Source organism: Pristiophorus japonicus, chromosome 15 (genome assembly GCF_044704955.1).
Source record: "Pristiophorus japonicus isolate sPriJap1 chromosome 15, sPriJap1.hap1, whole genome shotgun sequence".
Lineage (NCBI taxonomy): Eukaryota > Metazoa > Chordata > Chondrichthyes > Pristiophoridae > Pristiophorus > Pristiophorus japonicus.
In genome coordinates, this window is record NC_091991.1 from 118423898 (window position 1) to 118448357 (window position 24460).

The 24460-nt window shown below is 45.5% G+C and overlaps 1 protein-coding gene across 1 annotated transcript in view; it reads left to right on the plus strand.

Annotated features, from left to right (window-relative positions):
- Nucleotides 1-11565: 11565 nt before the first annotated feature.
- The window catches only part of LOC139225847 (netrin-3-like), a 594849-nt gene continuing 581954 nt past the window's right edge, over nt 11566-24460 (plus strand). Inside the window, exon 1 of the mRNA XM_070856699.1 lies at nt 11566-12586. Coding sequence (XP_070712800.1) covers nt 11566-12586 — 1021 coding nt within the window. The remainder of the gene's footprint in view (nt 12587-24460) is intronic.

Here is a 24460-nt window from a genome sequence, read left to right on the forward strand (position 1 = left end):
AGAGTAAGTGAGAGAGAGCACCCCGAGAGAGAGAGAGAGTGAGAAAGCACCAGAAGAGAGAAAAGGAGTGAGGGAGAGAGAGAGAGAGACAGTGAGAGAGAGGGAGAGAGAGTGAGAGCGCCAATAGAGAGTGTGAGAGAGAGAGAGAGAGAGAGAGAGAGAGAAAGAGGATCAGGAGAGAGAGAGGGAGAGTGAAAGAAAGAGAGGGCACCAGGAGAGAGTAAGTACCACAAGGAATTAAAGCGAGAGAGCGCTCCAGGAACGGGAGACACGCACTCTCCTCACATTCCCAGGGAGACCATACTCGGCGATCACAAGTACTGGAGTTTAAAACTAAACATTGTTGAAGTGAGTGCCCACAGCCCTAACTTGACATGCTCCATTTTCCACCCCAGCCTCCAGCTGGCTCTTGATTAGTTTTGTGTTTCTGGGACCTGGATTTTATTTTAACCCTGATAATACCTGCTCCCTCTGTGTGCTGTCAGTTTCCAACTTGAAATGTCTTGCTGCAAACCAGTTCCTAGTGGGTATGGGCCAAACTCACATTTGGGAATAAATTGGGCATCTCACTCAAGAGCACAGGAGTGCCAGTGTGGGAAATGTCACACGAGAGAGGTTGGGGCAGGCTTTTGAATTTGGGCCTGAGTCACATTGCTGGAACAGTGCAGAGGGAGCTTCACTCTGTATCTAACCTGTGCTGTACCTGCCCTGGGAGTGTTTGATAGAAACATAGAAACATAGAAACATAGAAAATAGGTGCAGGAGTAGGCCATTCGGCCCTTCTAGTCTGCACTGCCATTCAATGAGTTCATGGCTGAACATGCAACTTCAGTACCCCATTCCTGCTTTCTCACCATACCCCTTGATCCCCCTAGTAGTAAGGACTTCATCTAACTCCTTTTTGAATATATTTAGTGAATTGGCCTCAACAACATTCTGTGGTAGAGAATTCCACAGGTTCACCACACTCTGGGTGAAGAAGTTTCTCCTCATCTCGGTCGTAAATGGCTTACCCCTTATCCTTAGAAAGTGACCCCTGGTTCTGGACTTCCCCAACATTGGGAACATTCTTCCTGCATCTAACCTGTCTAAACCCATTAGAATTTTAACGTTTATTTGAGGTCCCCTCTCATTCTTCTGAACTCCAGTGAATACAAGCCCAGTTGATCCAGTCTTTCTTGATAGGTCAGTCCCGCCATCCCAGGAATCAGTCTGGTGAACCTTCGCTGCACTCCCTCAATAGCAAGAATGTCCTTCCTCAGGTTAGGAGACCAAAACTGTACACAATACTCCAGGTGTGGCCTCACCAAGGCCCTGTACAACTGTAGCAACACCTCCCTGCCCCTGTACTCAAATCCCCTCGCTATGAAGGCCAACATGCCATTTGCTTTCTTAACCGCCTGCTGTACCTGCATGCCAACCTTCAATGACTGATGTACCATGTCACCCAGGTCTCGTTGCACCTCCCCTTTTCCTAATCTGTCACCATTCAGATAATAGTCTGTCTCTCTGTTTTTACCACCAAAGTGGATAACCTCACATTTATCCACATTATACTTCATCTGCCATGCATTTGCCCACTCACCTAACCTATCCAAGTCGCTCTGCAGCCTCATAGCATCCTCTTCGCAGCTCACACTGCCACCCAACTTAGTGTCATCTGCAAATTTTGAGATACTACATTTAATCCCCTCGTCTAAATCATTAATGTACAGTGTAAACAGCTGAGGCCCCAGCACAGAACCTTGCGGTACCCCCACTAGTCACTGCCTGCCATTCTGAAAAGTCCCCATTTACTCCTACTCTTTGCTTCCTGTCTGACAACCAGTTCTCAATCCATGTCAGCACACTACCCCCAATTCCATGTGCTTTGATTTGCACATTAATCTCTTGTGTGGGACCTTGTCGAAAGCCTTCTGAAAGTCCAAATATACCACATCAACTGGTTCTCCCTTATCCACTCTACTGGAAACATCCTCAAAAAATTCCAGAAGATTTGTCAAGCATGATTTCCCTTTCACAAATCCATGCTGACTTGGACCTATCATGTCACCTCTTTCCAAATGCGCTGCTATGACATCCTTAATAATTGATTCCATCATTTTACCCACTACCGATGTCAGGCTGACCAGTCTATAATTCCCTGTTTTCTCTCCCTCCTTTTTTAAAAAGTGGGGTTACATTGGCTACCCTCCACTCGATAGGAACTGATCCAGAGTCAATGGAATGTTGGAAAATGACTGTCAATGCATCCGCTATTTCCAAGGCCACCTCCTTAAGTACTCTGGGATGCAGTCCATCAGGCCCTGGGGATTTATCGGCCTTCAAGCCCATCAATTTCCCCAACACAATTTCCCGACTAATAAGGATTTCCCTCAGTTCCTCCTCCTTACTAGACCCTCCGACCCCTTTTATATTCGGAAGGTTGTTTGTGTCCTCCTCAGTGAATACCGAACCAAAGTACTTGTTCAATTGGTCCGCCATTTCTTTGTTCCCAGTTATGACTTCCCCTGATTCTGACCGAAGGGGACCTACATTTGTCTTTACTAACCTTTTTCTCTTTACATATCTATAGAAACTTTTGCAATCCGTCTTAATGTTCCCTGCAAGCTTCTTCTCGTACTCCATTTTCCCTGCCGTAATCAAACCCTTTGTCCTCCTCTGCTGAGTTCTAAATTTCTCCCAGTCCCCAGGTTCACTGCTATTTCTGGCCAATTTGTATGCCACTTCCTTGGCTTTAATACTATCCCTGATTTCCCTTGATAGCCACGGTTGAGCCACCTTCCCTTTTTTATTTTTACGCCAGACAGGAATGTACAATTGTTGTAGTTCATCCATGTGGTCTCTAAATGTCTGCCATTGCCCATCCACAGTCAACCCCTTAAGTATCATTCGCCAATCTATCCTAGCCAATTCATGCCTCATACCTTCAAAGTTACCCTTCTTTAAGTTCTGGACCATGGTCTTTGAATTAACTGTTTCATTCTCCATCCTAATGCAGAATTCCACCATATTATGGTCACTCTTCCCCAAAGGGCCTCGCACAACGAGATTGCTAATTAATCCTCTCTCATTACACAACACCCAGTCTAAGATGGCATCCCCCCTAGATAGTACAGTGTAGAGAGAGCTTTACTCTGTATCTAAGCCGTGCTGTACCTGCCCTGGGAGTATTTGATGGGACAGTGTAGAGAGCGCTTTATTCTGTGTTTCTTATCATATACACTAACCCACCTACCTCCTAATCCTGCTTTGATTCCCTTCCTTTTTTATTTCCAGAAACACATCTAATTTCCCTTTGAGCCCAATTGCTTCAACGTTTTCCCCGGTAAATGAAGTTCAACTCAACTGTACTTTGCATGAAAATGTTCCCCCGATTTCCTTTCTTCCTGTAATTTTCCTAATTTTTAACCTATGTCTCCTGGCAACACTGTGTAGGAATACCTGTGACACGGGATGTGCAGGAATACCTGTGACACAGGATGTGTAGGAATACCTGCGACACAGGACCTGCAGGAATACCTGCGACACAGGATGTGCAGGAATACTTGCGACTCAGGACCTGCAGGAATACCTGCAACACAGCACCTGCAGGAATACCTGCGACACAGGATGTGCAGTGACATTGTGCAGTTTTGACAGATAATTCGCATTACGTAGGCACAACCACAGAGTGATCTCTCTCTATCTGTCATTATCTCCTTAGATCTGTCTTTCCCTTCATCTCTCTCTCTATGGCTTGTGATCTTTATCTGCCTCCCTATCTCTCTCTCTCTCCAAATATCAATCTCTACCACTCCCACCGCCCCCATTTTTTTGCGTTTGTGTCCTCTTTCTCAGTGGCCTTCTTTCCCTTTCTCCATATCTGGGAATTCCTGGCTTTGACATGTGATGCAGTGCTCCCTTTATTTGATCTTGTGCTTGTCAGGGTAAAGTGTGTCAGTGCAGGTGATTGAAAAATTATTTCTGCTTCTTGTTGGCATGGTGCACTTGCAGCTGCAGCATGGCCATGGTATCACCATGCTATCGCCATGGTATCGCCATGGTATTGCCTGGTATTGCCTGGTATTGCCATGGTATCGCCATGGTATTACCATGGTATCACCTTGATATCGCCATAGTATTGTCATGGGATCGCCATGGTATTACCATGGTATCTGTTAGTGTTAGTGTTTATCAGAAGAATCACTCAACACTCAGAGTCGGTTCCAACGCCAATGCGGCCTTTATTAACACCAGCGGGGAGGAAGCCTCAGGACTGGATCCAGGCACTTCACTCCGCTGAACAAAGGGTTACATGGATTTTTATATGTTTTACAACATGTGTTTTACAACAGTTTACTACAGTTACATACTATCCAATCATATTGATTATAAATTCAATTAGACCAATAGGTAAAGTTAGTTTCTAAACATAAAGTGGCTCATGTGTTGCCAAGAGATGTGTTGCTAAGGGGTGTGTTGCTAGGAATGACTCATGTGTCTTGTAACATGGCCTGGGCCTCCCTTATCTTACTGTCCTTGGATGCTGTAGCCTCCTTATCTCCATCCTGCTACAGAGTCGTATTGTTACTTACTTTCAACAGAACTTTTGTCCTGAGGCCTGGCTGATTTAGAGACACCTGCAGAGTTTGCTTCTAGTCCTGTGTGTGGGAAACAACAAGTATCAGTCTCCAAGAATGCGGTCTAATTTCAGCTAACAGAAATCCTTTGAGGCTTCACTGGTAGCCATTTTATGGTACAAGTTACATATTTAGTTCTAACCTTATACTACAGGTGCAGTTCTAACCTTATCCTACAGGTGCCGTTGCCCTAGGGTGCCTAATGCCTACAACAATTCCCTCCTTTCGGTAAGGGGACTAGTCTTAGTCCCCCATTAACCGACCCTAATTGTAATCTGTTATAGTTTTGTATCACCTGGTACTCCCTGCTTCAACGTGCTGGCCAGTTACGTGATTTCAGGAGTCCCAGTTGTTTGGATCAAATCAATATAGTTCGAATTACCCCTTTCGCCTATTACACAAATCTCCTTGCTTATCTGAGCTTTGGTGTTTAACCTCCATTGTTGTACATTATATCTGCAAGACCGGCAAGCCATGACGCCCCATGTCAATGCTAAAACTAGCTGTACTCCGACCAGTATGTGTGATATAATTCGAATCCAAGGATGGATGTTCACATTCATTCCCCAGTCCCAGACCTTTCTCCACCAACTCTGATTTTGTAAGTCTACATCGATATCTTCTTCCAGTACTTTGATTTTAGTTTGCAGTTGGTGGTAGAGCTTTACGGATTGATCCACCCTGAGCCTCAACTCTCGTAATACTTCGGTTAGATGTGGGATAGGGACCTGATCTGGCTCGTCATAATCCTGCAAATGATCATGGAGCTGATCAGTTACATTAATAACTTCGGGCTTCCGGTGCCTAACCTGGGTGATATGCGCTTGCCCAATCGTGACAGGTCATAGTGGCGTAAAGCAAAAGTTTGGCTGTGGTATTGGGCACTGCAGGTCATTATACTGGTATGAACGCTCAGTAGTAGAGACGCAGTATTTTCCTTTCCCTCCGTGGCCTGACCTCGCGAAGTGAATATGTGCGGGCACTATATCTAGTACACACCCGTCGGTTCGGTTAAACCCGCACTCGTCTAACTCACCTCGGCCTACCGGGTGAGGGCATACTGTGATCTCCCCCCTTTGCTTGCAATCTGTTAGGGAAATCCCGGTAAGTATGTTGTTCCGACGAACGGCGGAGGTGGTGGTCAGATAGTAACGTATGGAGACATTTTCCCGTATTACTCCGATATTTTCTAGTTGGTACGGGGGAACGGTCCTGTGTCCGGCGTGGCTATAGGGATCATCAGGACTATCCCTATCCCAGTATTCCTTCCCATCTGGCAGTCTGGAATTGCTGGGTATACTCGGGTCAGTCCCTTCAGAGTACAGTTATCCAGAGTCCCCCTCTGGTTTGCCAACTGAGCCAAATGCGAACTGTCTATCCAATCGGGTACTTCCCCGCGTTGGATCTGGTCGAGATTGTGACGGATCTGTCCTACCATCCACAGACCATAAGCATGACAGAGTTGCCCCTGTCTTTGCTTTCCTGTATCTTCTTTTTCTCTATCAATGAGGTGATTAATGGTTTTGGCTTGAGCTTCCAGGACTGAGATGCCATCCAACTGGATTTCGGCACCCTCCTTTCCTAGGTTGGCTTGGTCTTCCTGGTTTTGCTCCACCCTCTCTAATAACCCCTTCATCACCCCTCTAAGCTGTTCCACCCTCTCATTTAATCCTTGTATGTCTATCGAGTTTACTATGAAGGTCCCTGTATTGAAACCTGTAGCAACATCATTAACTATTCCCCTCTTTATCCTGGGGGCTGACCCCTGTCCTCGGAATCTACTGGCACCCATTGCATCGGCAGCCTGCTGCATTACAACTTTACTTAATACATTGTACATTTTCCTTGACTGTTCCGTACAGTATTCCGGCATTTGGATGCCTGAAATATTGATCAGGTCAGGCACAATTTCATGTTTAACACTATCATACAATAATTCCACTTCGTTGTACATTACAATCCCATTTTCTGGTCCCTTAGTAGTTATGGGACAAGGCAGTTCCTCGGGCAATGTAGTGGTTCTTATGGGGCGCGGTGTCGGAGGGGGTGAGAAGCATACATATAATGATATTGCAGCCGCCCCCACCTCCTCATAGTACCCACACAGCCCCACTCCCTTTTTGCGGATGACTGATTGCTGGGACTGTCCCGGAGGCACGCAAATTATGCCGAAAGTACATTCATCGGGCCCTTTGACATCCCTCCGTTTAATGCAGCTGCTCCTTATACCCATGGAGCACTGTACACATACCCGGTTCTTGTTAGGATTTGCTTGTAACCATGCATTAAAATAAGTCCTGTCCTTGCTCCAGTCCTTGGCTGCTGGGATGCACATTCCATCCGTTAAATTAAACAAGACTCCATAGTTCATGTAGTTGTTTATTTGCTGAGTGCGCTGCAATCCGTTGGTATCATCCAGTGCTTGCGTGGGTCTTGAGGTTCCCAGTATACATGAGTACCCAGAGTCGGAGTCACCACTGCGGTCCCATCTTGGTGGGTGTTTTATCTGAAAATTTTAAACAGATAGCCTGGTCGTCACCAGGTGTTAGGTTCTGGTCTACTTGTGTCGCTGTCACTCTGTGGAATCGAAGGTAAGGATTAGGTTAACCATATTCTTTATAGTCGTACCATCTCTATCACTTCATGTCCCTGTCTGGGCTGCCGTCGGTTTTGCGTTTGAGCCTGCTGTGCTCGAGCCTGCACGATGACCCATCTAAATATTATCCAAACTCCAATCAACACCAAATTACTCCAAACATCGTTGTCTGCTTTACCGTTAGGTTGGGTTTGTGGACTACACCTACCCACCGTGGGGTACATTGGTTCTATTGCCATAGGTGATGGTGCTATGGCTGCGCACTGCACTATCCGTCTAGTCCCGTTTTTTTTTAAAACATCTCTTCCAGCCTGTTTATCTTAGCTTTTAACTCTTCAATTTGTTTTGTTTGAGTATCTATTTCTTTATTGTATCAGGCAAGTATTATCACATAAGCTAGTTCTGCTTTTATTTTTGTTTCCTCTGTTAGGTGGGTCTTTTTTTCTATTAAGAAATCCAAATTAATAATGTTCAGTATAAAACGGCTGTCAATGGAAAGGGTTAACTCCTTTCCAGGTTTGTAAGAAGACCTGATGTCATTACGTGACTTCACATAATCATCTGAAAAAAAAAGTACTTGCCAAAGAATCTTTTTTTTAAAAATTGATTTAAAACGAGACCACACATTTTTTAATAGCAATTTTGTTTACTGAAATTCAATTTTGGTTTTTTTTAAATTTCTCTCTCAGCACAAAATCTAAACTTCTGTGCCAGTTCCATTTTCTATAAGAATTTAAGAATTCAGTAAGATTCTCTAATTCCCAGTTTTTTTTCTGTGCTGAGTTCGCATAGCTTAGATCTTCAAAACCCTCCTAGTTGTTTAGGCTGTTCGGGACTTTTCTTGATAAACACTGTCCATTTTGGAAATCTTTTCAAACTGCATTGAAACTTTCTCATAATTTAAAATTCGAATCCATGTAGAGTGTTTTTTACTTCTTCCAAATTTTTTCTTCTTCTAATTAAACCAATGTCTTTTTCCATCACAAACACATTTGTTAATTTAAAATCATTTGTTTACTTTCAAAGTGGCGTCTTTATCTTTTTCTTTTCTCCATAACTGGAATGGAGTCCAGCTTTGAGGGTTTGAGGGCTGATTTTCATTATCTCAAAATGCTCCAGTTTCAAACTTTGTAACTTCAATCTTTATTTAAAACTTTTTTGAGCTTAGAAACTTTTTTTTTAAGGCATTCTTTATCTCATTCCGAGACTAAATTTATGTCTTTCAACCAAATGTAATCTCAAAATCCCAATTCAAACTTTATTCTTTTTTTTTTAATCACCGGGATCATGTATTTTTTATCTTTTGCTCAACAAACCTATCCTTTGTACATTTCCTAGCTCCGTAACTTATCATCCGAATAAATCCACACCTGCGTTTCTAACTTAAGATGTCTTAAAACTTCCCACATACAGGACAACACTACAAAGGGTTAGCTAAAATAAACAGACACTTGCATTCCTCTTCCAACCAGGCTTTCAGAAACATGACAACAAAAAAATTCATTCCGCAGTCACAAAATCACACAGGGACTCTCACTCATGACCAGACATTTACAACAGTCTCTCTTCTTTCCTATTAATTGTTTTGGCCGGCTCTATTTTTGGATCCATGAACTTTCAGGGAATTCGTAGTTTTATCTCAATAATTCCTCACATAACTTTTGTAGTGGACTACCGGTATTGGTTTTTCCGTTCCTTCACCCACCATTCCCGTTGGGCTGCTGGCAGGTCCTGAGGATCCCACCATGCTCTAATCATTTTCTCAATTAGTTTCTTTTGCTTTTCCGCCAGATGGCGGGTAAGGGACCCTTCTGATTCCCACTCGAGTTTATCTGCTTTTTCTGGCCATTCCTGGGTAGGACTAGAACCGTTAGGAATCTACTCTCAGAGGTTTGTCTTTTACTTTGCACAACTTGTAGTAGACCGTCTCTGGGCTGCTGTCAGGTCACAAGTCTGCTGTTACACAAACTTATACAATTCTTAAAACGCGTTTAAGCAATTCCCGCAGCGCTCAATGTATCCTTAACGACTACCTACCACCGCTCTGCCCGTTGGTCCGACCCTGTTCACAGATTTGGATTCCGTTAACCGCTGTACACCGCTTGGTTCTACCCCGAGGTATATTTCAAATTACTCTGCTGGGTCCGGAAGATGTCTTTCAGTATCACGATCCCACGGTCTAAGTGTGTTCCCTATGCCTACTTGGTTCCTGGCCGTCACGTGGGACAAAAGTCCTCTTAATTCAGGCTCAGGCTAGGCGTTTGAGATATTAGACCATCTCCTCGTGTCGATCAACCAGCTTCCACCTTCCGCACCCTTTATAATTAAAAATCGTTTTTTATACTCACCCGGGTTTTTCCAAGGGCGTCCAGTGACTCCGGGAAATCCTGCCGACTACGCCACTGTTAGTGTTAGTGTTTTATCAGAAGAATCACTCAACACTCAGAGTCGGTTCCAATGCCAATGCGGCCTTTATTAACGCCAGCGGGGAGGAAGCCTCAGGACTGGATCCAGGCACTTCACTCCGCTGAACAAAGGGTTACATGGATTTTTATATGTTTTACAACATGTGTTTTACAGCAGTTTACTACAGTTACATACTATCCAATCATATTGATTATAAATTCAATTAGACGAATAGGTAAAGTTAGTTTCTAAACATAAAGTGGCTCATGTGTTGCCAAGAGATGTGTTGTTAAGGAGTGTGTTGCTAGGAATGACTCATGTGTCTTGTAACATGGCCTGGGCCTCCCTTATCTTACTGTCCTTGGATGCTGTAGCCTCCTTATCTCCATCCTGCTACAGAGTCGTATTGTTACTTACTTTCAACAGAACTTTTGTCCTGAGGCCTGGCTGATTTAGAGACACCTGCAGAGTTTGCTTCTAGTCCTGTGTGTGGGAAACAACAAGTATCAGTCTCCAAGAATGCGGTCTAATTTCAGCTAACAGAAATCCTTTGAGGCTTCACTGGTAGCCATTTTATGGTACAAGTTATATATTTAGTTCTAACCTTATACTACAGGTGTAGTTCTAACCTTATCCTACAAGTGCCGTTGCTCTAGGGTGCCTAATGCCTACAACAGTATCGCTATGGTGCACTGGCAGCTACAGTATGGCCATGGTATCGCCCATGCTATCACCATGGTATCACCTTGATATCGCCATAGTATTGTCATGGGATCGCCATGGTATCTCCATGGTGCACTGGCAGCTACAACATGGCTATTGTATCTCCATGGTTTCGCCATGGTATCACCATGATGCACTGACATGGGGTTTATTTTCTGTGCCCAGCAACATCTCTACCCGAGCAGATCCCTTCCTGCTGCACTAGGCGGGAGTTTCTGTTCCCAGCCTTCCTTATTGCATCTTTTAGTGAGTCTGTATTTCGAATTTTTTTTTAATGTCAATTGAAATATTGTGTAAGCTCTTGCCCATTAGCCATTGTGTTGAGACTGTCTGAACCTGTCTCACATTTCACCCTCACCACTGTCAGAGTGAGGACATTCACTACAACAGAGTAGGCTCGGTTAACAACTGGGTCCTAGAAGAGGGAAGGCTAGTCTGTAACTCACAGTACCACCCAATCCTTCCAATACCGTTAAAACTAGTGAGTGTGTCACAACAATGACCCGATAATGTAAGTGACCAATTACAAAAAAAACAAGATTATGTCAGCCTCCACCTTCAGCCCCCGGAGCTTGGTTCTGTAGCGCTTCTATTCTCATTCTCTCTTTCCTCGTTCTCGCTTTCCTCGCTCTCTTTATTCTCTCTATCTCTTTCCTCTCTCTCTCTCCCCCCCCCCCCCCCACCCACCCCATTCTCTTTTTTCCTACCTCCCTCTCTTCCCCCCTCCCCTCTTTCTTTCCCCTCTCGGTCCCCCCTCTCTCTTTCCCCTCTCTCTCTCTCTTCCCTTCCTTTCTCTCTCTCTCTTTCTCATCTTTCTCTCCCTCTCTCCCTCTCGCGCCCTAAGAAGCACTTTGCAATGTCCTGAGGATGTGAAGGTGATAGATGAATGTCACGCAGGCAGCGGGAGAGAATGTCTCAGTCAGGGAGCATCTGTTCCAGTGTTCTCGGCCTTGAACTTTGATCAGTTTGACTGTGCTGTACTCGGCTTTGTGCACAAGTAATCAGCGGCAAATTCCTGAGCCGAATCAGAGAGGCAGGCGGTTTGGTTCTGGGACTGGTGTTGTACTTTGCTGAGAATTTTTAATTGGCCAGGCAATAAAATATTATTGCTAAATGTATTTGTAGTTCTGTCTGTTTTAACGGTGCCTTGTCTTCTGCCCTTGTAGGTGTGGCTGTGCATTGTTCCCGGAAGCCTTGCAGTGGTTCCGTGCAGTGAGGATGGTGCAGTTTGGGGCAGTGCTGGCCTCTGTCTTCCTCCTCGAGAGTTGCTGTGCACTCAATGTTTTTGCCCCGCAGCACAGCCCCCCTGACCCTTGCTACGATGAGGGAGGGCAGCCCAAGCGTTGCATTCCTGATTTTGTCAATGCTGGCTTTTCGAGGCAGGTGCAGGTGTCCAGCACGTGTGGGAGGCCTCCAAATAGATACTGTTTCCTCAATGAAAAGATGGGCGTGAAGACCAAGATGTGTCAAATCTGTGACGCCTCCGACCCTAGGAATGCTCACCCTCCTGTGTACCTGACTGACTTAAACAACGCACACAATCTCAGCTGCTGGCAGTCGGAGAATTTTCACCATTCCCTGCACAATGTTACTCTCACTCTCTCCTTGAATAAGAAGTTTGAAATCACTTATGTCAGTTTGCAGTTCTGTTCCCCTCGGCCAGAATCAATGGGAATATTTAAATCGATGGACTATGGGAAAACCTGGGTTCCCTTTCAGTATTACTCCTCACAGTGTCGGAAAATGTACAATAAGCCCAACAAAGCAATCATCACCAAGCAGAACGAGCAGGAAGCTCTGTGCTCCGACGGGTACACCGATCTTTACCCTTTGACAGGGGGACTCATTGCATTCAGCACCCTTGATGGGCGTCCCTCGGCCCAAGACTTTGACAACAGTCCAGTGCTGCAGGACTGGGTGACCGCTACAGATATCCGAGTGGCGTTCAGCAGACCCCACCTCCTGCGGGACCTGGACAGGCACTATAGTGGCAGAGATGGCAAGGAGGAGGAGGCCAGTGTGATGAGAGATTCTTACCATTACGCTGTGGCTGACTTGCAGGTAGGTGGGCGCTGCAAGTGTAATGGCCACGCATCACGCTGTGTCAAGGACAAGGAAGGGAATCTGATTTGTGACTGCAAGCACAACACCGCTGGCCCAGAATGCGACAGGTGCAAGCCTTTTCACTATGACCGCCCGTGGCAGAGAGCCACTGCTCGAGAGGCGAACGAGTGCTTGGGTAAGTCCAACCTAGGGGCATTCATGTGGCTTTGACACTTCCTAGCCTTCATAGTCAACCTACCGGCTGGTCAATACGAGACGTCAACAGTTTGAACATTGGTTGTGGGGAAATTATTGGGAACGGATAGCCAGCATGGGTTTGTAAAGGGAAGGTCATGTCTAACTAACCTAGTTGATTTTTTTGAAGAGGTCACTAATAAGGTGACAAGGAAGTGTCTATGGATGTTGTATATATGGAATTCCAGAAAACAGTTCTCTGCCACAGAAAGTTGTTGAGTCCAGTTCGTTGGACATATTCAAAAGGGAGTTAGATGTGGCCCTTACGGCTAAAGGGATCAGGGGGTATGGAGAGAAGGCAGGAGTGGGGTACAGAGATTGCATGATCAGCCATGATCATATTGAATGGTGGTGCAGGCTCGAAGGGCCGAATGGCCTACTCCTGCCCCTATTTTCTATGTTTCTATATTTCTATAAGGTTTCACAGAAGACAATATCAACAAAAATGAGAGCACACAGAATCGTAGGTAGCCTGTGACAGGTTGGAAATTCATTGAAGGATTGGGAGGTGGGAGACGGATTGGGAATAAAAGGCAGGTACTCTGATTGGCGGGATGTGGCGGGTGGTATTTCCAAGAGATCTGTTCTGGGGACTTCTCACCAGATTTATCAATGACTTGGAAGAAGGAATAGAGAGTTGTATATCCAAGTTTGCAGATGACACTAATTTAGCAGGGTCAGTAAGCAGTGTAGATTGAGCAGGAAGTTACTAAGGACCATAGACAGAGTGGGCAAAACTATGGCAAATGGTTTTCAATGTGGCCAGGTGTGAGGTCATCCACTTTGGACCCAAGACAGACAAGTCGGAATATTTATCTAACTGGTGAGAAACTAGGAACTGTGGAGGAGCAGAGAGATTTGGGAATCCAAGTACACAAATCAGTAAAGCCAGTGGGCAGGTACAAAAAGCAATTGAAAAGGCTCATGGAATGTTGGCCTTTATCTCAAGGGGGCTGGAATACAAAGGGCAGGAAGCGATGCTTCGGTTTTACAGAGATTTGGTCAGAGCCCATCTGGGACACTGCGCTCAGTCCTGGGCAGCACACTTCAGGAAGGATGCATTGGTCTTGGAGGGCGGGCAGCTCAGGCTCACCAGAATGACGCTGGGATCTGGAGGGTTACGTTATTGAGAGATTCCCTTGAGTTTAGAAGATTGAGGGGTGATCTGATCGAGGGGTTTAAAATGTTAAAAGAATTCGAGAGGGTAGATACAGTGACATTATTTCCTCTAGTGGGAGAATCAAGAACAAGGGAATACAATCTTAAAATTAGAGCCAGGTCATTTAGGAGTAAAATCAGGAAGCACTTTTTCAGAAAATGTGTAGCGGAAATCTGGAACTCTCTCCCCTAAAAGGTTGTAGATTCTGCGATAATTAGAGCCTTCAAAACTGAGGTAAATTTTGTTAGGACAAGGCATTGAGGGATATGGAGCAAAGGCAGGTAAAAAAAAACTTGCATTTATATAGTGCCTTTCACAACCACAGGGTATTCTGCAAAAGGACATAGACAGGCTAAGTGAATGGACAAAAAATTGGCAGATAGAGTATAATGTTGGAAAGTGTGAGGGCATGCACTTTGGCAGAAAAAAAAATCAGAGAGCAAGTTATTATTTAAATGGAGAAAGATTGCAAAGTGCCGCAGTGCAGCGGGACCTGGGGGTACTTGTGCATGAAACACAAAAGGATAGTATGCAGGTACAGCAAGTGATCAGGAAGGCCAATGGTATCTTGGCCTTTATTGCAAAGGGGATGGAGTATAAAAGCAGAGAAGTTTTGCTACAGTTATACAGGGTATTGGTGAGTCCACACCTGGAATACTGCGTGCAGTTTTGGTTTCCATATTTACGAAAGGATATACTTGTTTTGGAGGCAGTTCAGAGAAAGTTCACTAGGTTGATTCCGAGGATGGGGGGGTTGACTTATGAGGAAAGGTTGAGTAGGTTGGGCCTCTACTCATTGGAGTTCAGAAGAATGAGAGGTGATCTTATCGAAACGTATAAGATTATGAGGGGGCTTGACAAAGTAGATGCAGAGAGGATGTTTCCACTGATGGGGGAGACTAGAACTAGAGGGCATGATCTTAGAATAAGGGGCCGCCCACTTAAAACAGAGATGAGGAGGAATGTCTTTTCTCATGGTTGTAAATCTATGGAAATTGCTGTCTTGGAGAGCTGTGGAAGCTGGGACACTGAATAAATTTAAGACAGAAATAGACAGTTTCTTAAACGATAAGGGGATAAGGGGTTATGGGGAGCGGGTGGGGAAGTGGAGCTGAGTCCATGATCAGATCAGCCATGATCTTATTGAATGGCGGAGCAGGCTTGGGGTGCCATATGGTCTACTCCTGTTCTTATTTATTTTGTTCTTATGCTCTTATGTTCTTATTTATAGTGCTTTACAGACAATTAAGTACTTTTTGAAGTGTAGTCACTGTTGTAATGTAGGAAACACAGCAACCAAGTTGCACACAGCAAGCTGATAATTTGTTTTGATGATGTTGGTTGAGGGATAAATATTTATCAGAGCACTGGGGAGAACTCCACTGCTCTTCTTCAAATAGTTTACATAATCTTTTACATCCACTTGAAAGGTCAGTCGGGGCCTCAGTTTAACATCTCATCCAAAAGACAACCCCTCAAACAGTGCAGCACTCCTTCAGTACTGCACTGAAGTGTCAGCCTGGATTATGTGCTCAAGACGCTGGCATGGGACTATGAGCCCACAACCTTCTGACTCAGAGGCTAGAGTGCTACCACTGAGCCAAGGCTGACACATACTGTTGAAATGGAGTTGAGGTGCAGATCAGCAATGATCTGGTTGAATGGCAGGGCAAGCTTGAGGGACTGAATGACCCACTCCTGTTTGTAATATTCCTGTGGTACAAAGCTGGAATACCCTGTACCAACTGACCACAGGCAGTGCCCAGAGACTGGCTCCTTTCAGCACCGGGAATTTTCCTTCACAGGATAATCCCATTGGATTTACTGATTTATTGGTAATCCTACTGGATCAGCAGATTTATTTTTAAAGTGCTGGTCTCTTACTTCCACGGCAACCGCAGTTTTATATGAAATCCAATGGAAGCAAGATTTTAAAAATGTCAAATTCAGCCATAAGTTTCCAGAGAACTTTCCCTTTCACTGGATTCCAAGCGAGTTACTTATCTCAGGACTCTGTTTACTGGGTAACTGAGAGATGCTTACATATCCCCAGATATTGGTATCTCTGTGAGCTTTGCTGGTGTTTTGAATGGCTGGCGAGCTCCTCTTGTATCCCTATTAGTTAGACATTAATCTCTAAGACTTGGGTTGAAGTCCACCCGAGACTGATGGGATGAGTCCGCTTTCTCTGCTGGCAGTAACACTCCTGTGTGAAATTACTTTTGACAGCCAAAACTCACTTCCTACAGGGCATTGGCCCACTGTGCAAAACTAGCATGAATTCGGCACTAATTAGCAATCTCATTCAGGCAGGAGACAGGAGGGCTTGTCTAGAAACAGAAAAAACGTCACATTGGTGTTTGAATAAGCAAAGTCTGAAGCTGAGGCACATTAATGGGACAGTTTAAAGAGAACTTTACTCTACATCTAACCCATGCTGTACCTGCTCTGGGAGTGTTTGATGGGACAGTGTAGAGGGAGCTTTACTCTGTATCCAACCCATGCTGTACCTGCTGTGCGAGTGTTTCATGGGACAGTGTAGAGGGAGCTTTACTCTACATCTAACCCATGCTGTACTTGCCCTGGGAGTGTTTGATGGGACAGTGTAGAGAGAGCTTAACTCTGTATCTAACCCATGCTGTACCTGCTGTGCGAGTGTTTCATGGGAAGTGTAGAGGGAGCTTTCCTCGGTATCTAACCCATGCTGTACTTGCACTGGGAGGGTAATTTATGGGTTAGATACAGAGCAAAGCTGGTTTTACTCTGTTCCTACAGCGTAACTCAGTCCCAAATGCTAAAGAGCTCTCCCTAGTACACCAATGTGACATTTTGCACACTTGCCATCTGATGCCTTGCCTAAGGGAGACGCTCGATTTAGTGTGAAATGAGGAAGAGTTTTCCTGCTGCGGATCTGGGCTGTTCAGATTGATTTTATGCTGCCTGCAGGCAGAGGATATCTCCAGGTACAAGTGATGCTGGTACATGCCTTTCCCACTGGGGGTTTGTACAGCTGGCCTGTGCCCAGGTGCAATCTGTCACTCGATATTGAAGAGCAGCGTGTGGGTTCAGGGTTACTGATACTCTGGTAGGAAGTGTGGGCACTTGCTCTGAAACACAAAGGGGGCACGGGAGGGGTTTAATTTAGCGACTGCCGCTGACATTTGTTTAAGATTTTCAGAGTTCACAGCTTTGTTGTGTTGCTAGCGGCAGATGCCATCCAATTGAAATGTTAATGAAGGTGTATTTAAGGGATAAAGTTTGCTTAATATCTCTCTAGGTGGGCAGTTAACGGGTTAGCTTCGACACATGACCCTCTGTCAATACTTTCCGTTAGCTCAGGGGTCATTGTCACCTGTGCAGCTCACTCTCACTTCCTTAATCTCATTAATTTTAGTGATTAGCATGCACTTGGCGACTTGTGCTCACAGCTTCTCTCGGTTCCGGCCTGCCATTGTCATGTTAAAACGTTGCCATTCAGGCTCTTGACAGCTCCATTCCGCTTCTAGTGTTTCTCTTCACTCGCTGCATCTGGGGGGTGAGGGGGTCAGGGAACACAGAGAGACAGAAGATTCAGTAGCCTCACCCTTATATTTGATATTGGATAAGATGACTGTGTCTGTATGTCTGTGTGTGTGTGTGCGTGTATATGTGTCTGTCTGCATGTGCATGCATCTGTGTCTCTTTGTGTGCGTGTGAGTCTGTGTCTGTCTGTGTTTGTCTGTCTACGTGTGTCTGTGTGTGTGTAAGTGTCTTTCTCTGTCTGTCTATGTGTGCCTGTGTGTGTGTGTGTGCCTGTGTCTGTCTGTCTCTGTCTGTCTATGTGTGTCTGTGTGTGTGTGTGCGTGTGTCTGTCTGTCTCTGTCTGTCTACGTGTGTCTGTGTGTGTGTGTGCATGTGTCTGTCTCTGTCTGTCTATGTGTATCTGTGTGTGTGTGTGTGTCTGTGTCTGTCTGTCTCTGTCTGTCTACATGTGTGTGTGCGCGTGTGACTGCATGGGTGTGGCTGTGTGTGTGTGGGTATGTCTGTGCATGTGTGTCGGTGTGTTTGTGTGTCTGTCTTACTCTGTTACCCTAAAATGATGAGAAATGTGTATGTTTCTGGTTGTCGACTTTGATTATCAGGGTCAAGGAGGCAGTTCTGCATACATTTCTTACGTGCATCTTGTATTAATCTGTCAGCAGCAATTTAAGAAGAATAAAAATGATGCTGGTGCCCTGCTCCAGGTGGCTGAGGAGGTTAGTAGCTGGTAGAAGCAGAGGCTGGCTGTCACTGTGTGTTCCGATGCTACGCACAGTGAATGAGATCATGCATTAGACTCCCTCATGAAAATTGAGAGAACCTCTGTTTCCTTGAGACCTGCTGATGAAATAATATCTTTAGGAGCTGCACACCCGACAGGGAATTCCTCTGATTTTATGAATTACCAAGTAAAACCCATTCTCTCTCGTTTTTTTTGTTAAAAGAAATTTCACCACTCTACACGTTTAAAAACTGCAGAACCTTTTAGGAGCCGTTCCTTTAACCAGAATCCTCTGATTGTGTGAGTTCCTGTTCATCAGCCAACTCATTTAACAATACGAAATCATCTTGTAATAATCTCTGAGGTCATTGATTGATACTCTGAGGTCATTGATTGACGCTCCGAGGTCATTGATTGATACTCTGAGATCATTGGTTGTTACTCTGCTCCTGATCACTGCCCGGTTACCCCTGTTGCAAAGTGTGTCTGTGGATTTCCGGCGACACTATTTAGACTGAAGAATGGACACACGGGTAGGATTTCGTAGGGCTGGAATTTTGGACTCCGGCAGGAACTGACACATTTAGAGAAAGAAGATTGAAAAGACAAAATTCTGGGATGTAAATTGTAACTTGGGTTGTTATTGTAGGGATTTATTTATAATTTGGATTAGGATGTGATTGTAGGTACACAGTCTGAGTGTGGACATTCTGTTGAAACTAAAACCCAGCCAGAGTCATGCGAGGAGGGGAGAAAATTGGAGGGTCCAACCTGCGGCTGTGATTGGCCACTGGCTAACCAACCCACATCTGCGATTGGCCACTGGCTAACCAACCCATGTCTGTAATTGGCCACTGGCTAACCAATCTGTGACTGTGATTGGCCACTGGCTAAGTAACCTGTGGTTGTGATTGGTCACTGGCTAATGTACCCATGGGTGTTATTGACCACTGGCTAACCAACCAGTGGCTGCGATTGGCCACTGGCTAATGAACCCATGGCTGCAATTGGCCACTGGCTAACCAACCCGTGGCTGTGATTGGTCAGTGGCTAACGAACCTGTGACTGCGATTAGGTACTGGCTAATGAACCTGTGGCTGTGACTGGACTCTGGCTAACACCCATTGATAAGCCCCCATGAGAAACCCAGTAAACGAGCTGGCAGATAAGAGTTAATGAAGCTGCTGAGGCCTTGCTGCCGCGCATTGTCCCAGAGACCAGCTTCTCCCTTTGCTTTGTGATTCCAATGTTGTTTTGACGGTCGGTGTCGAGTCATTCCTCAAGATTCATTGAGGTGGGATTAGAAAGTTAGAAGGTCACAGGGATCACGATATTAGAATATTTATTTAAATAAGTCTGCGAATACTTTTGTTGGAGAGGGGCACCAGCCACAATGCACTCTTGTGAAGGAAAGAGAAAAGACGGATTAGAGCTTAACATAATCAATGGGTGAGTTCAAATCACATGGAGGCTCTGTGAAAGGTTAGTCACACTGTTCTCCTCCTCATTACAGTCCTGCGTGGCAAGGGTAGTAAAAGCATGCGGCAGCTGAGAGCAGACTTCAGCAGTGAATTACGTATAATACAGAGCTGTCTGCCCCGATACCAGCTCTGCGCCAGTATATAGCTTATTACCCACTCCATGGCATGGCCCAGCTCCCTGCAATACTACCTCCCGACACAGCCTGGCTGGCAATGTGTGGGCTCAACAGGCTCCTTTTCTTTTGAAGAAATGGCTTTCTCAGGCATTCTATTCATGAACTTCAGCGAAGGCCAAACGTTCTCTCATTATTGTTCCGAAGTGAATAGTGTGTTTGACTGTGTGATGGGTCAATGCCTCAGGCGAATTCACTGGGGGTGATGGGCCAGGGATTTCATAGGTCAAGTACAGCACGGGTTAGATAGAGAATAAAGCTTCCTCTACACTGTCCCATCAAACACTCCCGGGGCACTCCCAGGTCAGGTACAGCATGGGTTAGATTCAGAGTAAAGTTCCCTCTGCACTGTCCTATCAAACACTCCCAGGGCAGGTACAGCATGGGTTAGATTCAGAGTAAAGTTCCCTCTACACTGTCCCATCAAACACTCCCAGGGCAGGTACAGCATGGGTTAGATACAGAGTAAAGCTCCCTCTACACTGTCCCATCAAACACTCCCAGGGCAGGTACAGCACGGGTTGGATATAAGTAGCCAGTCATTCATTGCACATAATCATCAGCAGCCAGTTTTACAATTGCGGCGTTATATATTTGCCTGTTCCTGTCCTTACCTGAATTTGATGTGCACTTTCCAGCAAGGGTCATGAGATGGTGATCAGGCACAGGAACCCGCCGCATTGCTCCCCAGATGTTGTCGTGCCCCACTCAGCACAGGGTGCAAATTTATCCTGAGGTCTTTCTTGTCTGTAGAATCAGTACCAGAGGGGGTGGTGGATGTCACACTGGGCAGGAGAGACAGGGGGCTGGGGTGGGTCACCCTGGGCAGCAGGGGGATCACACTGGGCAGGATAGTCGGGTGGTGGGTCACACTACCCTGGACAGGATGGTCTTGTGGTGTGACCATGGGCAGGACAGTCGGGGGTGGGGGGGATTCCCCCTGGGTAGGATAATCGGGAGGGGCATCACCCTCGGCCTTGTAATAATTCACTTGCAGAAATATTCTGGCGACTCCCCAATCCTATTGAATGTTTTGTCTCATTGATGTGTCTCCACAATGCACTGTCCCTCCAGACTCTGAGTCTTACCGTCATTCATCAAAGCACAATTTATTTACTGTGGGATCAATGTTGCTACTCCTCCTCGCACCCTCTCCACTACCCCTCTCCAGTATACGTTTGTGACCAGAACTACAGATGTTACTGAGTGGGGTCTCGGTGCAGCCGCTGGTGGCTTCTGCTGGTTATATATTCCAGAATTCTACTAATGCTAGTATTTGCTTCACTGTGATGTTTGACATTGAAAGTGACAGGTTTACCGTTACTTCCTGGGTCCCTCTGTCCCTGGATTCCTCGGTCACTGGCTCCCTCTGTCCCAGAATTCCTCGGTCACTGGCTCCCTCGGTCCCTGGCTCCCTCGGTCACTGGGTCCCTCAGTCACTGAATCCCTCGATCACTGGCTCCCTCTCTCCCTGGATCCATCGATCACTTGTTCCATCGGTCACTAGATCCCTCTGCCCCTGGGCCCCTCTGTCCCTGGATCCCTCTGTCTCTGGGCCCATTTGCCCCTGGGCCCCTCTGTCCCTGGGCCCCTCTATCCCTGGGCCCCTCTGTCCCTGGGTCCCTCTGTCTCTGTCCCCCTCTGTCCCTCTGCCCCTGGGTCCCTCTACCCCTGGGTCCCTCTGTCTGAGACCCTCTGTTTCTCTCTGTCCCTGGGCCCTCTTTCTCTGTCCCCCTCTGTCTCTGTCCCCCTCTATCCCTGAGTCCCTCTGTCTCTGGGTCCCTCTGTCTCTGTCCCCCTCTGGGTCCCTCTGCCTCTGGGTCCCTCTGTCTCTGGGTCCCTCTGTCCCTCTGTCTCTGAGTCCCTCTGTCCCTGGGCCCCTCTGTCCCTCTGACCCTCTGCCCCTGGGTCCCTTGTCAATGTACTTATGATGTACATTCTTCTGACTAATACACGGCGTTCTAACCCTGTTGTGCACAAGCATTAAGCAAGCCCATTTCAGCAGTGCGAGTGGTTGGGGCCCCATTTTTGGCACGTGATTGCCTCTGTTTCACACGCGCACACAGTCTTTTTGGAAAATCTTTTTGTGTCCGATTTTTCACTGTATCAATTCCCGGACCCCACCCTGAACCTTGACAGTGTAATTCCAAAGTGGGTGGGCAGAGCCAGGGTGCAGTGCGTGCAAGTCTCATACAATGCTCCAGGGCACAGCAAAACACAGCTTTCAAAACAGTTAGCTTTGAAAACCCTCCCGTGTCCATTAAACATTGTGCTTGATCGGAGGCCCTCGTTAATCAGTCAACTAATTTCTCCGACTTTAAATCAAGCCTTTATTTATCAATTTTAAAAAAATGTTCCCGCTGAAATAAGCAGCAGAGCTGATTGAGAGGACCCGAACATTGTTAATGACTTTCCCAGCTGTTCCAATACATTGGCATGCTAATATTAGTTCTTTGCTGTCTCCTGTACGCCGTGCCTCAACAAAAGCCCTTGAGTGTTATTGTGAGTTGGGCTGAGTAGAGCGCTGAGCGGCACCTTAACACAGGTCTCGCTCACATAAACAGAGGCACCATGCAGACGTTATTCAAACTGAAGCGCAGTGTATACCATTCTAAATCCCTTGAATTATATCCCTGCTGAAAGGAAAATATAGAACAGGACTATTGCAGTTACTTCCAGTTTTATATAAACCTTCCCAGACCCCGGTGGCCGTGAGTAACAGACCAAAGAGTCTTTGGATTTGATCCATGCTGTGTTAGGTGATCTTAGCCACTCTTTCCCCATAGCCCTACAATTTTTTCCCCCTTCAAGTATCTATCCATTTCCCTTTTGAAAGTTACTATTGAATCGGCTTCCTCCACCCTTTCAGGCAGCGCGTTCCACATCACAACAACTCACTATGTCATTTTTGTTTCTCATGTCACCTCCGGTTCTTTTGGCAATTACCTTAAATCTGTGTCCTCTGGTTACTGAGCCTTCTGCCACTGGAAACAGTTTCTCCCTATTTACTCTATCAAAACCCTTCATGATTTTGAACACCTCTATCAAATCCCCTCTTAACCTTCTCTGTTCTAAGAAGAACAATCCCAGTTTCTCTAATCTCTCCATGTAAGTCTTTCATCCCTGGTACCATTCCAGTAAATCTCCTCTGCACCTTCTCTTATACCTTGATATCCTTCCTAAAGTATGTTGCCCAGAATTGGCCACAATACTCCAGCTAAGGCCAAATAAAGGTTTAGCATAACTTCCTTGCTTTTGTACTCAATGCCTTTATTAATAAAGCCATGGATCCTGTATGCCTTTTCAATAACTTTATCAACTTGTCCTGCCACCTTCAAAGATTTGTATCTGCACATCCCCAGGTCTCTGTTCCTGCACCCTCTATAAAATTCTACCATTTCGTTTATATCACCTCTCCCCATTCTTCCGACCAAAATGAATCACTTCACACTTCTCGGCATTAAATTTCATCTGACACATGTCTGCCCATTTCAGCAGTCTATGTTCTCCTGAAGGCTGTTACTATCCTCCTCATTATTTACTACATTTCTGAGTTTTGTTTCATCTGCAAACTTTGAAATTATACCCAATATACCCAAGTCCAGATCATTAATATATATCAAAAAGAACAGTGGTCCTAGTACCAAACATTTATAAACTGAGATTAATAGATTTTTGTGAGTTAAGGTTATTAAATGATATGAAGCTAAGGTGAGTAGATGGAGTTACAGATCAGCCATGATCTAATTGAATGTTGGAACAGACTCAAGGGGCTGTATGGCCTCCTCCCGTTTATATGTCGCTTCCTGTATTGCTAATTTGACTTCAGCACTGTTTGCTTACACTTGGGGCTGCTTGCCTATGGCCCAAGCCCTCTAGCACTCCAATAAGCTCACACAATACTTTGCCTATGTGGTTTCTCCCACTCCCATACTTCCACAGAGTGTCTGGCCTCACCCTTGGCCTGAGACTACCTGTGTACAGTGCATAAATATAAACTAGCTAATCTCCTGTGGCATTGCTGATACAGGGTTCTTGAAGCGAGGCTGGGCTGTTCAATGCTAACCACTTCCTGTGGCAATCCACAGCTGCATCGGCATGGCTGACATCAATTACAGGTCAGTAAATTGCTCGCACATTTCAGGCTCCAGGTCACAAAAACCTAGTGTCAAGTGGCTAGCTTTCTTTTTGTAAGATGGTATTTCATCTGTAATGCGCCACACCTGGAAGGTGAAATGTTCTCCACACAGGACTCCTCCAGAGTCTTGCTTCTAACCTGCCTTTATCATGTCACACCTTTCAATTGTATCACATCTAAAAGTTTCACACTCCGGATGTTGTACATCGATAGTGCAGAAAGATAATGATTGATTGGCTGAAATGAGGATGTATTTGTTAAATTACCAAATATCAGACTGGTTAAGATGTGAACCATTTAAAAGCAAGATCTATTCAGTGGGGAACAGCCAATGAGGAATGAGTAAGAAAAAAACTGAGCTATCAATTGGTCGATTCGTTTGCACAAATAATTATTAATATTGTTTTGATCAACCATTTTTCTCCTTCTGAGGTAGGTGTATCAGAAAGAAATTACATTTATCACATGAGAAACACAAATTACACACAGCTGTAAAAGCTCCGAAGCATATCCATCATTAATGGTCAATTAGTTCTAGAAACACTGAAGATTCAGACTTGAGTTCGACATTTTACCTGGAGGGACTGAAATACTGGAAATGGTGACAAATTTTCTGTGCGAGAG